At 39.1% G+C, this 17454-nt stretch overlaps 1 protein-coding gene across 1 annotated transcript in view; it reads right to left on the bottom strand.

Annotated features, from left to right (window-relative positions):
- LOC126198479 (dmX-like protein 2) overlaps nt 1-12397 on the bottom strand; it is a 304650-nt gene extending 292253 nt beyond the window's left edge. The window contains exons 1-4 of the mRNA XM_049934840.1: nt 12174-12397; nt 11755-11952; nt 11508-11667; nt 3441-3656 (exon numbers count right to left, since the gene is read on the bottom strand). Of these exons, the coding sequence (XP_049790797.1) occupies nt 3441-3656; nt 11508-11667; nt 11755-11952; nt 12174-12260 (661 nt within the window). The 5' untranslated portion in view covers nt 12261-12397. The remainder of the gene's footprint in view (nt 1-3440; nt 3657-11507; nt 11668-11754; nt 11953-12173) is intronic.
- Between the last annotated feature and the right edge of the window lie 5057 nt (nt 12398-17454).

Raw genomic sequence — 17454 nt, 5'->3', positions numbered from 1 at the left:
GAGGATCTGCAGCGAATTGACGCATGGTGCAGGGAATGGCAATTGAATGTCAATGTAGACAAGTGTAATGTGCTGCGAATACATAGAAAGATAGATCCCTTATCATTTAGCTACAAAATAGCAAGTCAGCAACTGGAAGCAGTTAATTCCATAAATTATCTGGGAGTACGCATTAGGAGTGATTTAAAATGGAATGATCATATAAAGTTGATTGTCGGTAAAGCAGATGCCAGACTGAGATTCATTGGAAGAATCCTAAGGAAATGCAATCCGAAAACAAAGGAAGTAGATTACAGTATACTTGTTCGCCCACTGCTTGAATACTGCTCAGCAGTGTGGGATCCGTACCAGATAGGGTTGATAGAAGAGATAGAGAAGATCCAATGGAGAGCAGCGCACTTCGTTACAGGATCATTTAGTAGTCGCGAAAGCATTACGGAGATGATAGATAAACTCCAGTGGAAAACTCTGCAGGAGAGACGCTCAGTAGCTCGGTACGAGCTTTTGTTAAAGTTTCGAGAACATACCTTCACCAAAGAGTCAAGCAGTATATTGCTCCCTCCTACATATATCTCGCGAAGAGACCATGAGGATAAAATCAGAGAGATTAAAGCCCACATAGAAGCATACCGACAATCCTTCTTTCCACAGACAATACGAGACTGGAATAGAAGGGAGAACCGATAGAGGTACTCAGGGTACCCTCCGCCACACACCGTCAGGTGGCTTGTGGAGTATGGATGTAGATGCGCAGCATTGAAGCAGTTTTACCCACACTGCCGAACAACTCCAAACAAAGTTTGCAGGCCACCCATGGTCCGTTCGGTCCAGACCCTTCTCGAATAAGAGGTATTAGCTCATTTCAAATGTTACTGCAGTCATTAGCTTTTGGGTTAACATGTTAGAAACAGCCCACATGGCTCTTCCCAGCGTGCCCCTTCATGTACTGCTGTTTTCTCAACTAGCACACCATGTAGGGATGAGCGACCTGACCTAACCTAACCCAACATAACCCTCTCCTGCAGCAAGGAATCGGAGTGTTACAGTGAGCCTGTCTTCTGAAGATGTAGCAGTTCTTAAGTGAATATTGTGCTTTGTGATATGAGGATACACTTCATTGAGCACATACAGGAATGTATGCTCATCCATTCTTAAGTAATTGATGTACGACTTGACGTCTTCCACTGTAAGCTCACGTAACAAGTTTTGTCGAATGCTTTTATCGTGTTGTCGTAAAACCCACGGCTTCACCCAGATTAGATTAGTTTTTCGTTCCACAGATCCGTGCTGAGAAGATCCTCGTGGATGTGGAACATGTCAATTTTTTTTAAGCTGAAATAACAATACTAATAGTATGAATAAATACAATACATCATTTGTTTCTATTAAAAATTTTGTCAATGGAGTACAAGGAGTTGGCCACTAGTAAGTCTTTCAGGCTCCTTTTAAACTGATCTTTATTTGTAACTAAATTTTTTATGTTTGCTGGCAAATTATTGAAGATGAGTGTTCCTGAGTAGGGGACCCCTTTTTGAACTAAAGTAAGTGCCTTTAAGTCATTGTGCAGATCATTTTTGTTCCTGGTATTGTATGTATGAACTGAGTTGTTTGTTGGAAAAAGAGATATATTATTTACGACAAATTTCATTAAGGAGTAAATATACTGAGAGGCAGTAGTTAGTATACCCAGTTCTTTGAAGAGGTTTCAGCAGGACGTCCGTGAATTTACTCCACAAATAGTACGTATTACACGCTTTTGGACTCTGAAAACTTTTGTTTGACTTGAAGAGTTACCCCAAAATATTATACCATATGGCATTATGGAATGAAAGTAGCAAAGTATGCAAGCTTTTTCATTTTTGCTGCCTATGTCTGCTAACACTCGAATTGCAAATACAGATTTGTTAAGGCGTTTCTGCAGTTCTGTGGTGTGCTCCTCCCAACTGAATTTATTATCAAGTTGTAATCCCAGGACTTTTAAGACTGTCAACCTCGTATGTATGGTTCCATTTTTTCCCCACTTCTTTTCCGCATGTGCACACAATGCAATTGGGGTACGTGCAACTGCTGCGGTTAATAACAAGTTGTTGTCAGGCATCTTGAACTTTGATGAAAAATTTGATGACAGTGTAATACCCCTTCTAGAGCTACGTCAAAGATCTTTGTCAAATATATTTGACGGAATATTTGATCACATCTTTGATCAAATCTTTGACAAAGAAATTTGATAGTGTAATACTGGCCTTAGGTATATAGAAGGGAACATAATTCATTCCTTCAGCACCAAACATCAGTCAGTTATTGGTGAGTGGTTCCCTTTCTTTTATTTTCTGTGTTATTCAATTCAGAAATTTGCATTGTTGTTCATGCTCCTGTTTGGAGAAGCCACATGTTTGTAAGATTCTGACCACACATAAAGTGAACACCTAAATTCAATAACAAAAATGTCTTCTGCACATCAAAAAGTCAGTATCAGCATCAGGAAATGTAATTTTGTTGAAGTTCTTCATACTGTCATAACAAATGGTTGCCATATATAAAACTAAAATGAAAATGCAATTATCACTTCCACAACACAATGATGTATGTTCCATCTTTATACACCAAGTATTTTGCGAGTTGAATTGAATTTTAAGTTTATGTGTGTGTTCTGTGCAGGATGTGGCAAATGTGCTCTGCTTCTCCACGTGCTCCTGATGAAGCGTCAATCCTTTAGCGATTCTGAACTGAGTATATAACATTAAACGAGATAATTGTATAGTTGTATAGTTTTTGAGAATGTAGTATCCAGAGATGAAATGCTACATAATTTTTCCCCACACAAACGGCATGTATTGATCAAATGATATCAACTCCCGTTTGTCCTTTAGACTGGTGTCTCCTCCAAATAATAAAACATTTACAATGAAATGTGAAATATGTAATGACAAGAAATATCTAAGTATATGTAGGTGGGGAAAACCAGAGAGGAAGAAACAGAAAAACATCATGTTGCACTAAACTGAATATTTTTACTACACTTTTTTGCTTTTAAACATTGCTCCATTAACTAATAAGAGTGGACTGTAGCCTCTAACAATGATTATTCAATGTCTAGTTTTTATACAGTTCTTCATGGTTGTAAGCTGCATTACAGCGTACAAAGATGAAACAACATGGGAGCCACTATTGGAAGTTGCAACCCGGTAAAGTCCACTTGCTGTAGTGACTGAAACATGATATATCATTTTACACTGACACTGTCTAGAATGCACAGGATTTTATGGAAACTGATCCCAGACCTAAAAGTCACAAACATACATTCAGTCCCCACTTTGAAACTTATTGTAAAAAGAGACTGCATTATTTATCCCCCCCCCCCCCCCCACACACACACACTCACATTAAAATGTTATTACTAAGTGTATTTATTTGTTTCGGGTGATAAACTCAAAACTTACATTGCTTATTCTCAAACCAGATTTTTACTAAGCGGTCTGATTTCCCTGCAGTTGCAAAGAGTGTTCCATCTGGTGAGAATGACATGTATACAACTGGTGTTGCTGTATGACATTTCCAGACGCACTCCCAACCACGATCTTCTTCCTCTTGCCCTGGTAACTGTGGTGACTGTGGTGCATCTCCACCAATCTCAAATGTGACTCCATGACTTTGTGCTGTGAAATAAAATAATCACTATATAGAAAACAAAGTAAAACACATAAAATACACTTTTAAAATGCTATTGTATTATTACATTTGCCATCATTGTCTACAGAACTCCTATTTTGTCTGGAAAGAGTTCTGAAAAGAAAACTTTCAACCAAATGAAGACATACCAAAATAGATAAATCTGGATGAAACACAGGCTTTAGTGGCTGAAACTTGTGAGTCAATCACAGTCACACTCTTTGCACTGATATGATCCTGTACTCCCACAGCACTGTGAAATTACATGGAAGAAATGCACGCAATGCTTATGTTCTTTACACGTATGCACACTTAGCTGCTTCACCTGCAGCCTCATTTCCTGGATTCCCACTTGAATTGGTACTCAGCAGAATAATGCTTTCTGTAGGAGGAACCTGACATCCTGGATGATATGTATTTGCGTATTTGCTGAATATTTCTTCCAATGGGCACCCTGGGAATCATAGAAGATGAGGAACTGCACAATGCAAAAAATTTAGGACAGTCTAGTGCCTTCAACACCAAATTTAATTCTACATCAAACGCTGTGAATTCATTATGCGAGTGAATTTTAAGGAAACATTCATACAATTTCACAGCAAGGCCATGGAAGCTTCATGTAATTTTTCAAAACTGATCCACTACTGGATATCTGAAGTGATCTGCATCATTTAATAGACGACGATTATTGTTATGTGATGAACTTCATTAGAGGACTACTTAAAATTAAACTGTGGCTCAGATACAAACTGAGTCAAAGCCAATTCATGGGCAATCTTCACTGTTAATCATGATTATTTATTACAATGAATACTAATTGAAATATGAGTACATACAAGATCATTACTGGAGGTTTCAAGTGAAGAACCCATCATTAAATTCGAGATACAATGGCCAAAGACCATTGCACTAAGCTTTACAAGTTTCTTGAGATGGTAAGCAATTATTCACAAGAAAGATACAGTATACGCTGAATGAAGTTCTAAAGAAGCAGCTCAGTGTTCTACAGGAGCCATAAAAGAAGCATAATACAAACAACTTATAGCATTATGTTGTGACTGAAGATGAAACAAGGACCCCCTTTTCCATAAAGGTATAGGCAAAACAGTTATCAAAACTGTGTTAATGAAGCAGAAAATCTACCAAAAAAATACCTAAGGGGCTGGCTGAAAAGTGATTATGACCATATTTCTTTCTTTTTTTAAGTGGGGGTGGAGGAGGGGGGGGGGGCGAGAGGAGAGGATTGCTGGATATTATCACAACAGACTAAACTGTCAGAGTGCAACAATGACTGGGTCTTGTAACACAACACTAGAATTACGGTGGTCGCACCACAGGGTATCCACCGTCAGAGGGTGAGGGGCAACGTACGAGGAAAGTGACCAGTGCGCGTGCACACGAATATCGAAATCTTAGCAGCAAACCTCATTGTTAGCATGGTATTTGGGCCAATGTTGATAGTTAATGCTGAAGTGTCGGCACTACCTGACATGCCTACAAGCTGCTTCAATTTATCCTGGTGTGGGTGATGGTAGCAGTTCCACTGCAAATATTATTCTGAATATTTTAGCACAAGTGACATTTGTGTCTCATTACTTCTAAAAATGGCACCGAGGGAAGAAATTTTCGTTATGTGAAGAGGCCATCTGCACTGCAAAAAGGCGTTATGCATAATTACAATTAAAAAAGGCATGATGAGATAAAGGAACTGTAATTTTACTTGAACAAATGATCTGAACTCTCTACAGAACGAAATGAGAAAAAGATTTTTTGTTTCTGCAAAAACTGATACAATTTAGTGAGAGTTTTCTTTTTACCAATGCTGTCTATACAGCCTCTTACTCTAAAGAACTGTTTTCAGTTAATTTCATTAAAGAGTGGTAATTTTTGTAGTTATATCATCAAAAGACATGCATCCTGCCTTAGAGGACAGCAACTTTGTAATTTTTCAGAAATAACCTTGTAACAGCGTTTCCTTTTCCTCCATCAATGTGTAATCTTCATCTAATGCATATTCTGTCACTACCTATTCAGGCCCCTTCATTGCAAGGGCTGTGTCACGGACAGGAGAGGTATATGTAATAAAATCCATGTAATATAACAGTGACAGGCAGCTAGTGTAGCATAGTTGCTTGCATTATTCTTTGCCGAGTCACCAAAAAGAATGAGTAGATATCAACCAAGAGCTTGTATAAGTAAAAACATAGTAACAAACAGCATAATCCTAAGGTTCACTTTACCATAAGGGATTTTTATTATACTGCTGGTGAACAACACTGTCAAAACTTGAGAGATGGGAACTTACTATTAACAACCTCGATTTAAATTACGAGGGCTGTTCAATAAAGAATGATCATAATTTTTTTATGGTCATAATTTCTTGCACTAAAATTTAATCTGATATTCTGTTAGCTTAATGTGCAACAAACATGCCATAGTGGTTTCAATGTTGGAACTCCTTGTTCCCACCTGTGAGAGGCAGGCAAGGTCAGACATGTTCGGTATCGCCTACCACTACAATGGAGCTCACATGAGGAACAACATGTGACTTTAAAATTCTGCTTTCGTGTCAACAAATCTTCAGCTGAGGCCTATACAATGTTACAGGAGGCCTCTGGAGAGTCTGTTCTTCCCTACAGCACAACTCAAAGGTGGTTTAAAATGTTTAAAGAGGGGAGACAATCAATTTCAAAGGAAGGCAGACCTGGTGCTCCAGTTACTGCTCTTACAGAAGAAAACATCAACACTGCTGCTGTCATTGTGAGAGAGGATTGACGAATTACCTTAAGATCACTTTCTGAAATACTGAACATTTCATTGGGTGCCACCCACACATTGGTGACAGAAAAATTACACGACACGTGTTTGTGGGCGATGGGTTCCAAGACTGTTGATTCACAAACAAAAGGACATTTGTGTGCAGGTCTGCATGCAGTTAATGTTGATGTTAGATGAAGATCCGGAGTTTCTTTCAAATGTAATCACTGCTGATGAAACTTTGCTACATCATTTTGATCCTGAGAGCAAATAGGAAAGCTCAGTGTGGAAATCTCCCCCAAAAAGCAAAAGTGGCGGCTTCTGCTAGGAAAGTTACGGTCAACTCATTCTTTGATATTCATGGAATGGTTTATCAGCATGTTGTACCTGCCCACACATCAGTAACTCGACAACACTACAAGGATGTCCTGAAAACATTGCATGTCCACATCAGGTGCAAAAGACCACATTTCTGTGAAGCAGGCTGGATGCTTCACTACGATAATGCACGGCTGCATACTGCCAATGTTGTTACTGAATATCTTGCAAAAATCAATGTGAAGTGCATCACCCTTCCTATGGTCCAGATTTAGCCTCATGTCACTTTTTTCCTATTCCCTAACATGAAGAAACGCCTCTGTGGGAGGCATTATCAATTATCAGAAGCAGCGGTGAAGGCAATTTTGTAGGACCTCTCAAAAAATGGTTTCCAGCATGTATTTGAAGACTGGCAGAAAAGCTGGGAAAAGTGCACCATGTTCATGGTGGGAGACTACTTTGAGAAGGACCATCAAAATTATGAGGTTGAGTAAAGGAATGTTGCAAAAAAATTATTTTTTGAACAGCCCTCTTACATTAATGGTGACTTATTTACATTTTACTTTTCTGTCACATATTTTCACACTCCACTTTTTTTGTATAACTTTTTTTCTTTGAATATTATTTTGTATTTTATTTCCTGTTCAGTTTCCCCCCAACCAATGGTTTTTTTAATTTCCATTTGCCTTTTATTTTCACCCAGTGCTTATCATGAAGCAATGTATGATGTAAAAGAAATTTAGAAATAAGAGAAAAAATAATTTTAAAATATCACACACACACACACACACACACACACACACACACACACACACACACACTTACAACTTCAGCAGCAGCTCAGTTGGATATGGTTATGGAAGGAAATCTGCTGAGACTTTACTGATGAACCACCCTTGAATTTGCCTGAATGTAATTGAAGAAACCAGAAAACCCAAAATCATGCTAGCCAGAAATTAATTTGAATCTTAAACCTGCTGACTACGAGCGCCTATCTGATGTTAAGGTGCACTTACAATATGTACTGTAGATTCTCTGAAGGTTTTACTTCTTTTAATAACAATCCTGCTAGTTACTGATGAAATCTTCCTTGTCCAAAACAAATATAGGACATATCCAACATTTGGTTCAAATGGTTCTGAGCACTATAGGACTTAACATCTGAGGTCATCAGTCCCCTAGAACTTGGAACTACTTAAACCTAACTAACCTAAGAACAACACCCACATCCATGCCCGAGGCTGGTTACAAACCTGCAGTTGTGCGGTTCCGGACTGAAGCTCCTAGAACTGCTCGGCCACCGTGGTCGGCTCTAAGATTCGATCCACTGCTGAACCATTTCATTTACTCATTTCATAAGCCTCCAAAATATATGATTTCTAAATACACTTTTCAATATTATGAAGTTCATTTGCATCTCACCTGTTTTGTTTCTTATAGATCTTTTATTAAATAAAAGTCAATTTCAATACTTGGCACATTTATCGTTGAAATTAAGAGGATGATAACCCAATGGCATGGCTGTTTCACACTCACTATTCTGGGCAACTTCCACATTTCTATATATTTCACTTATATTTCCTCCCTTGTTCTGAGACAGGTCTTTTCTCAGACTGACTTAAATAGTGACAAGATCAATAAACACGAAAGCACAAAATGATGGCAATAGTAATCACAGGATTATATTGTTCTCTGTATGTTCAACAATTTTCAGAGGCAACTCTAGATCACATCTTGTGGTGCACACTGGGTAATGTTGAAGCTCTAGAATCGTTGGCAGTCAGTCCTTTTTGGATCTCATGTCATTATGATACACGTGGCAAACAATATCCGTAAAGCTTTACACGTGATTTCCCAACAAAATTAAAAATGAGAATGCACAGCACAGTGGTTACTTATTTCTCTGGGCACAATTTTTTGAACCATTCCGAGTTCATTTTCTGGTATGGCTCTTTGGTTGCATGTCTTGCATCACATAATGAAAGTTATTGGGGGTGGGGAGTGGGGAAAAAAAAAAACCACAACACTATGATTAACAGGCAATGAAGAACAGCTGTGAAGACCAGGGTATATTGCAAAACAAATTCTAACATTATAGATAGGTCTACAAGATTTACTTATATTAGAGTAGTATAACTTTATATGTGCTCTTCACGGTCACATAATATGAGAGGAATTAAGATAACTGAAGACTGCAGTAGCACCAGTCAGCTTTGACCCACAATGTCATCAAGAAAACAGACACCCCTATTTTAAGCTTGTACAATATAACGGACGTGTCACACATTACACACGTGAATACGAAAAATATTTAATTACGGAAATAATAAGCAACTAATGGGAGAATTGCAGCTATTAGGGAGTGTTGGGCGGGAGAAGATGATGGGGGGGGGGGGGGGGGGGGGAAGGAAGAGGAGTAAATATACAACAGTCTTCATAGTATATGTAACAAATAGTTATATAAAAATCAAACAAATGAAACAAAAATATGGTATTGGACTTGGACCTATACTGATCACACAAAATCCACAATACCACAAAACCATACACAGCTCTACAATTCTGGTATCGAACCCTTGACATATATAGGTTACCTAAACCAATGTCTGCAGTAGCACATCAGAACTCACTCGTATACCTAATATCGAAAACCTAACCTCACCAACACATGTAAAACAAATTCCACATTCCTACCAATCACAATACAACATAATTACCCACAAATAATGTCTGATGATAGTAAAGTACTAATGTTACATATTCATGTCTGCAACTAAATAAGGGTCGACAGAAGCATCTGATCCCACGCGTCGGCTTTGACCCGTGACATAAGGGTGTTGTCGTGTGTGATGTCATGACGGCGCGGAGTTTCGTTTGAGTGTGGCTGTCTCCAGTTCTGTTTTATCTTATTTTATTTACTTTTCTGATCTGTTCGTTCTATCTCGTGAGATTTTTTTTTTTTTTAATTTAAAAACACTTATTACTTATTTTAATTATCTGTTTCCTCCAATTTCTGTTTTAGTTTATTATATTTATCTTTCTGATCTGTTCGTTCTATCCCGTGAGATTTTTTTTTTTAAAGACAAAAAACACTAATCAGCTACTGAAGCATCTTTATCTTCTATGGGTTGCAGGGGTTACGACCCCTGGGGAGGTGGGTGGGTATTCATGCATGGCTGTCTTCACTTACACGTTGTAGCTACACAAGGCGTCTAAATTTGTTTATATTTAGTTTGCCCCCCCACCCAAAACACCCCATTTCCCGCGCTTGTCCCATTAGTGTCATTAGGCTTCTTGTGGAAAGTGTGTGTGTTTGTTTTTGTTTCCGCCATATTTGTGACGTCATGGGTCAAAGCAGACGGGCGGGATCGGACGCTTCCGTATTTCCCTAAATAATATAGTAAATCATGCTCTATAGAGAAGCAACTTTGGGCTCAACTGACTGATTCTTCACTGCAACCACACACAGTAAATACAGTTTCTTACACACAATTCTTTTCACTCTGACATTCAACTCTGTAACATTGGTGGACATTATCAGCGACACACAAAACTAAATGCCTGGGACCAGGAGTAGACAGTAAGCTCCCTTGAAATATTTCATCACAACCTGCAAAGGCTGAATGTAGCTAACCTTACAGTACTGTCTACAGTCAGTACCAAATGATAGGTCCTACACTGCGTACTGTCAAATCAAAAATATAAGGGTTGGCACTGCATGGCAGCTTGACAAGAAGTAATATGTCCAAATGAATGCTATCTGGACTACACAAAGTAAAATCATGAAGATCAGGTACATTCTCCAAGAAACTACAATTCTCACACTGACACAGAAAACATATTTATCTATTTACTAAAACATGGCAATTTGTTTACTACAACATATCTATTTATTAACAACTTTTGTGGCCAAAAACATGACATCATTTTAAAGCATAGCTGCATACATTTTGTGAAAGAGATCAAGGGCAGCTCATAACGTTGCAAATGCATCCTTCTGTACTTTTGAAACAAGTTATAGCACCCTGGAATATCCACTTTCAATAGGCATCCACATATGTTTGAGGCTGTTATGACAAACCAAAGATTTTCAAAACAAAATCAATTTTTTCCATAGTAATCTATTACTTGTTATGAGTTACTATTTTGTATGATTACTGAATGTGTAACTTATAAATATTTATAAAACATAGTAGCCAAACACAAAATTTTGTTGAAAGATAGAAATAAAACTAAGATCCAACAACTGGTCTCAAAAAAATCAACAACTGAAAAGTCAACCACTGAAAAATTATCTGGCAAGTGAGCTGAGTTTTACAAATAAAGAGAAAGAAAGCAATGAATATGCAAAGTGACCACAGGATGGGACGGGGGAGGTGGGATAAACCATTCAATTATTTGTATAAACTAAAAGCATAAAGTTCTCACAAGTAGACCTGTGTTTGGCTTATTTCAGTACACTGAAAAATTTGTAGCTACAGCAATAGGCTAACCTATGGATGTATACAAAAATAAACTCACACAGAGCTTCATATATGTTACCTGCCCAAGACTGAACAGACAACAGAATGGCACATGTACAAACTAAATAGTGATTACAACTTAGCTATCTTATTAGTACATGCATCACTGTGAGTAACAGTTCACACACACACACACACACACACACACACACACACACTCTCTCTCTCTCTCTCTCTCTCTCTCTCTCTCTACATAATCGAGTGAAAGATGAAATGTCTAAAAAATAATTCAAGAAATACCTTGATCCATATCATCTTCAGGAAGAGGAATGTTCTGGTGCCACAACTGTAGTACTTCTCCTCCTGTGAGTAAGCGGGTTCCTTCCAGATTCCATGACAGAGATGTTACATGAGACTCCGTCTGTAAGCTGCCAGTTTGAACCCATCGGTAGTCCAGTTGCTACAGAAGAATCATAATAAATATTACACCCGTACTGAAACTTGCTTCTGTTGACATTGTCGTCTCTAGCCTTAGAAAGTAACTTACATGAGTGCTATTGCTTTGAATGAGAGGAGTTGGTTCAAATATGCAAACTTGACTTTCGTATGCAGCAGCAATTTTTCCTGTGTCAGTTGAACAATCTAAACAGCTGATCATAAGGTAGTTGTGCAATGCTCCAGGAATGATTTGTACTCTCTCAAATGTGCTGGCGAGTATAACTATATTACAGCCCGCTGCATATGCCTACAGGGAAAAAGATGGAAACAAAAAGTAAAATAAACTGTGGAGTTAAGTGTTTGATTACCTAGCCGATGTAAGTATGTCACTTAGCCTATAAGTATCCTCATTAAGTTCAAGAATTTAGCTGAACAGCCGACGACAGCTGTAGCTACGAATAAAGATGAGGGCATCCATCTTTAAAACACTGTTTGCATTACGCATTTAATGAATTTGTGTTCCACTACCGTGAAAGGAATTCCTTCGACACTACCCACTGCAAAACAGTGGTCTCCTGCATTGCAGGCTCCACTTAAAATTTGGTGGCAGTTCATTTCAAAACACTAAATATTAACTACGACGAACTATAAAAGTCTTATAACTATTCAGGAGATCTTTCTATAGTGTCCTATATACACCGTCATCACAATATCGTAGTTCCCAGCACTTCACACAACAACCCCTCCGCAGCCATTTTTCTTTACTTGTATCATAGATGTGACTGACAATTTACCAACTCAGTTTGTCTAGTAAGAAGAGTATCTCTGGAATATTGATCTCAAGGTCTTCGCGGCGCAATTTTCAAATAACTTATGCCTGTGACGGACATTACCCATCATTGTAAATACGAGTTATTAGTAATCCTATTGCTTGTGAACCAACTAAATGACATCTCGCTGTTTAAGACTATGATTATACGGCGGTCGATCATTCTTGTGCTTTTGCTGCAGTTGACGTAAAGACGAAGAACACGTATTAATGTAATTTATTTCTTATAATAATGAAATAGAAGTACCCTCTGTTGCTTTAGGGGATGTCACAGTAAATTACATTGTTCAGTGTCGACATCCAGTCACAAGAAGCTTTCAAAAAGGACTAGTGCTTAGTAAAGTCATTACTAGAGTCAATCATTGTTATGGTAAACCTACACTTTACAAGTATGGTAATGAACTGACAGTTTGTAGCCCTACCTGTAAATTAAGTATGAACACCAAATTGCTTAAAAATTATATCATACTGAAAATAATTTAGTAAGGAAAAATGACAACGGAATTTTGTTCTCTCTCATTTACGGATAGATTCTGCCAATCGCTGTCAATTGTATTGTAGGAGTACTGAACTACAGTCCACGTCAGTGTCAAGTGTATGAGTAAGGATTCTTGTTGTCTGTCTGATCTGGTAGTTGTGTTTCACAGGAAACACTGTAGAAAAGAATTTTAAATTGATGTTCTTTAATGTGCAAACAAACCTGAGAATGCTAATTGTCGTTGTTGTGGCTGTTGTTTAGGAGACGAGCGCTCGACAGCGCCGTCAACATGCGAAGTGCTGTTACCAAGTAATATTTATTTATTTATTGTATTTTTTTGCATGGAGACACCAACTGGTGTCTTTTGCAAACGTTATAGCATTTTTTTAAAAGTTTAGTACAGTCATATATACATATGTGATTACATATACATGATACAAATGTACCATTGTACCTAATAAGGCACAATATTGGGTGCTACATCGTACCTGTTACAAACATTCAGATTTTACAATAATTTATTTTAGTTTAATATTAATATTCACTTAAAGAATATAAACACTTGTCAATCAAGAAATATTTCAGTTACACTTTGAATGTTCCCTTTGTGGCACCTTATAGAGCTCGGTAATCTGTTGTACCATATTTGACCACTAATGCATGGACTATGGTCTGTTGTTTTTAATTTTGTTCTTTGTCTGTAGTATCAGTCTTTATTTCTTGTATTATAGGCATGTATATCAGAGCACTTTGTTGCTTTGTTTTGATGTGTCACAAAAAATATAATTAATTTGTAAAGATACAGTGAGTAGACTGTGGGGTATTTATGATGAGCAAAGATTTCTCTGCATGAATCTCTATACCCTAATACATGGGTAATTCTGATTGCTCTTTTCTGTAGGGTTAATATTCCGTTCATATGTATGTCAGCAGCACAACCCCATAACTGAGCTTGGAGCTGGTCTTCTCAGTGAAACATCGCAAAAAAGTGTTTTTAGAAGTTCAGGCAGCAATAGACCTGAGGGAGTTAAATGAGAGGTTTCTTGTCATTAGTTCAGAACTGATGGCCCTACACTGGTGAGTCAAAATATGACGGCCACTGCCCACTGCGCTGCTGTACGCCGGCTGGTGGTGTTTCGAACACGAGACGGGACCAGGGACGAGTGGGAAATCATTCTAGCGACGGTATGGGCCACAAATGCGGAAATCCATAACTTAATAGACTTTAACAAACGGCATATCGTTATATCCCAGCGTCTGGGATCGGTGAAAACAGTCTCCTGCTCGCATGCTACTGTCGTGAGCATCTATAAAAAGGCGTTGAAGTAAGCCACGAGTAGGCGGCATGATGTTGGGCGTCCACGCCTCATTACGGAATGTGAATGTCGGAGGCTCTAACTCTCTGTAAAGCAGAATAGGCGGCGAACTGTAGTAGATTTGTTGACAGATTATAATGACGATGGCACAAGTGTCTCGGTGTACACCGCTGAGAGCACATGGTTAACACAGGGCTTCGCAGCAGATGCCTCTACATGTTCCCATGCTGAACCAACGACATCCTCAGTTATGGCTGCAGTGGATACGGTATCAACGAGATTGGACAGCGGAAAAATGTAAACATATCGCCTGGTAGGATGAATCCCATTCCTGACCGTATACGCCGTCGTTCAGACGAAAGGCCACTCGAAGCACGCACAGCTTCACGGGAACAGGCCGGTCAGGGCAGTACTTTGCTTTTAGTGATTCATCCGAGCTTCCATAGCACCTGTGGTAATAACAGAAGACACCATGAATGCTGCTAACTGCAAGAACATAACTGCGACCCGCTTGTACCCCTTCATGCTTGATGCTGCCTCTGGATCGCGGGGTCCCGGGTTGGGGTTTTCTCTGCCCAGGGACTGGGTGTTTGGGTTGTCCTCATCATTTCATCATCATCATCATTCGTGACAGTGGCTCGATCGGACGCTGTAAAAATTGGACCGTGAAGAAATCGGGACTTTGTACGGGCGCTAATGACCGCGCATTTGAGAGTCCCACAAGCCAAACACCATCTCATCATGCTTGATGTCTTCCCCGACTACGTTGGCATCAGGGTAACTGTCCGTATCACACGGCCCGAATAGTGCTATGGTGATTTGTGGAGCATGATAATGAATTCAGCTTGAAGCTATGGCCAACAAGTCCGCCTAATCTGAAACCGACGGAACACATCTAGAACGCTACTGTTAGTTAGGTTTAAGTAGTTCTAAGTTCTAGGGGACTGATCACCTCAGATGTTAAGTATCATAGTGCTCAGAGCCATTTGAAACATTTTTTAGAACGCTACTGGTTGCCAGCTTCATGCTCTTAACCCTTTCCCAGGCAGTGGGGGATATACTTCCCACTAAATGGATTTCTTTACAGCGTTTAAGACTTCACATGTCATCATTTCTGTACGCTCCTCGCATCTAGTGGCAGTCCACTGCACCAGCTGTAGTTTCTGTTTGTTGTGAAATATTGCCTTCAGGACTGTGGGGAGTATATATTCCAGCAAATAAAAGTGTTTTAGTGGTTCTTGGGAAGTATGGTTACCACCAAAGTAGTTTCTGGAAGGGACATGGGAAGTATACTTACCACAAAATTAATCTGTCATTTGTGGCCCTTGGGTAGCATGCTTACCACCAACTTAAGGGATATTTCAAAGATTTTGGGATTATGTCTTACCACTTCTGTCTGTGCCTGACATCTTGTGGTAGCCGGCCGCGGTGGTCTCGCCGTTCTAGGCGTTCAGTCCGGAACTGCGCGACTGCTACGGTCGCAGGTTCGAATCCTGCCTCGGGCATGGATGTGTGTGATGTCCTTAGGTTAGTTAGGTTTAATTAGTTCTAAGTTCTAGGGGACTGATGACCTAAGATGTTAAGTCCCATAGTGCTCAGAACCATTTGAACCATTTTCTTGTGGTAGTATACTGCGCCAAGAGTATGAAAACTGCTGCATCAATCAGTTTCTGTTTGTCGTGGGATCACTACTCTTGTCAGAACACATTGCTCGGCTTCTGCATTATACACTATTGTGACCTGTATTAGCTAACATCTTTATTGTGTGATTAAGTTTCTAGCATTGTTTTTACATTGTGGTAAGTAAACTTTTTAAATAAAGTAAAAGAAAACATAAAATTTTTTACTTGTAATGGCAACACATAACAGCTCACAAAAAGGAAGCTGGGAAATCCAGTTACCACCATAGCTTTATACTTCACAAAAGTGCTGTGGTGATGTATGGACCACTTTAGCTTTTGGTCCTAAATCACAAAAATAAAATCTTCAAAAAATAAACATGGTTCTATAAAGGCCGCTCCTGTGCCGAACAAATTTTTAATTTGAAGTCAGTAGTCCGACACAGAATGCTAAATGGCAAAAATATAGTGGTTTCTTTCATTGACTTTAAAAAAGCCTTTGACTCGGTGGGCAGAGAGACCCTAGATAGGACTATATGAGAATTTGGGGTAAAAAACAAGCTGGCAAACATTATCAGAGGAACCTTAACAGGCACAACTTCCAAAGTGAAGTTTATGGGAGAACTGACCCAACCTTTTGAAATCAAGACAGGTGTGCGACAGGGCGATGGATTATCACCAATACTATTTAACCGTGTCCTGGAGAAGATTGTGAGAATTTCTAATTACGAATTTGAAAATAAAGGGATTAGCCCAATCTGTCTAGGAAGAAAATCGGGAGGAATCAAAGCCAACTGCTTGGCTTTCGCTGATGATTTTGCAATACTTTCAGAGAACTTGTAAGATGCAGCCATAAAGATCAACCTACTAGGGACTTAGGATCTCGAAGGAGAAGACCAAATTCATGATAAGTGACAAACATGGATCACAGTTCCTTGAAACAGAGACTAGACGGATTGAGAGGGTAAAGAGGTTCAAATACCTCGGTGAAGCCATACAAGAGAATGGACTGGAGAAAGCTGCTGTCAAAAATGGAGAGAGATTGCGGATTAACAACAAACATTTACAACAAAAAGTGCATCTCTTGGAATGCCAGAATAAAACACTACAATGCTGTGGTAAAAACAGAGTGCCTGTACGCCAGCGAATGCCTCTCAATGAATTACACGTTGGTAAAGCTGGAGACACTAGGAAGAAGAATATTACGTAAAATCACGTCCAACCCAAGTTGAAACTGGCTGTACACTTCGGAGCAACAAAGAAATCTACAAAAAGGCGGAGAAAATCTCGGAGACCATGGAAAGAGGAGGTCGTCATTCCTAGGACACCTGTACAAAATGGACAAAACCAGATTAACCAAAAGGATATTCGACTAGCTGTGGAAAATGAAGACAACAGCGACATGGATTAAGGAAGCTCGTAAAGATGTCATGGTTCAACATTCAGGAAGTTCAGATGTTAAACAGTTATACATTTCGGACCATGATTCAAAATCTGGGAGGATTTCAAGTCGAAAGAGCTAAGAAGACTGGGAGAGCCTGGACTGATGAACAGAAGCAACAGCACA

The sequence above is a fragment of the Schistocerca nitens genome, chromosome 8 (assembly GCF_023898315.1).
Source record: "Schistocerca nitens isolate TAMUIC-IGC-003100 chromosome 8, iqSchNite1.1, whole genome shotgun sequence".
NCBI classification, from domain to species: domain Eukaryota; kingdom Metazoa; phylum Arthropoda; class Insecta; order Orthoptera; family Acrididae; genus Schistocerca; species Schistocerca nitens.
The sequence above is the reverse complement of the archived record's forward strand: the minus strand, read 5'-3'. Positions and strand labels throughout refer to the sequence as shown.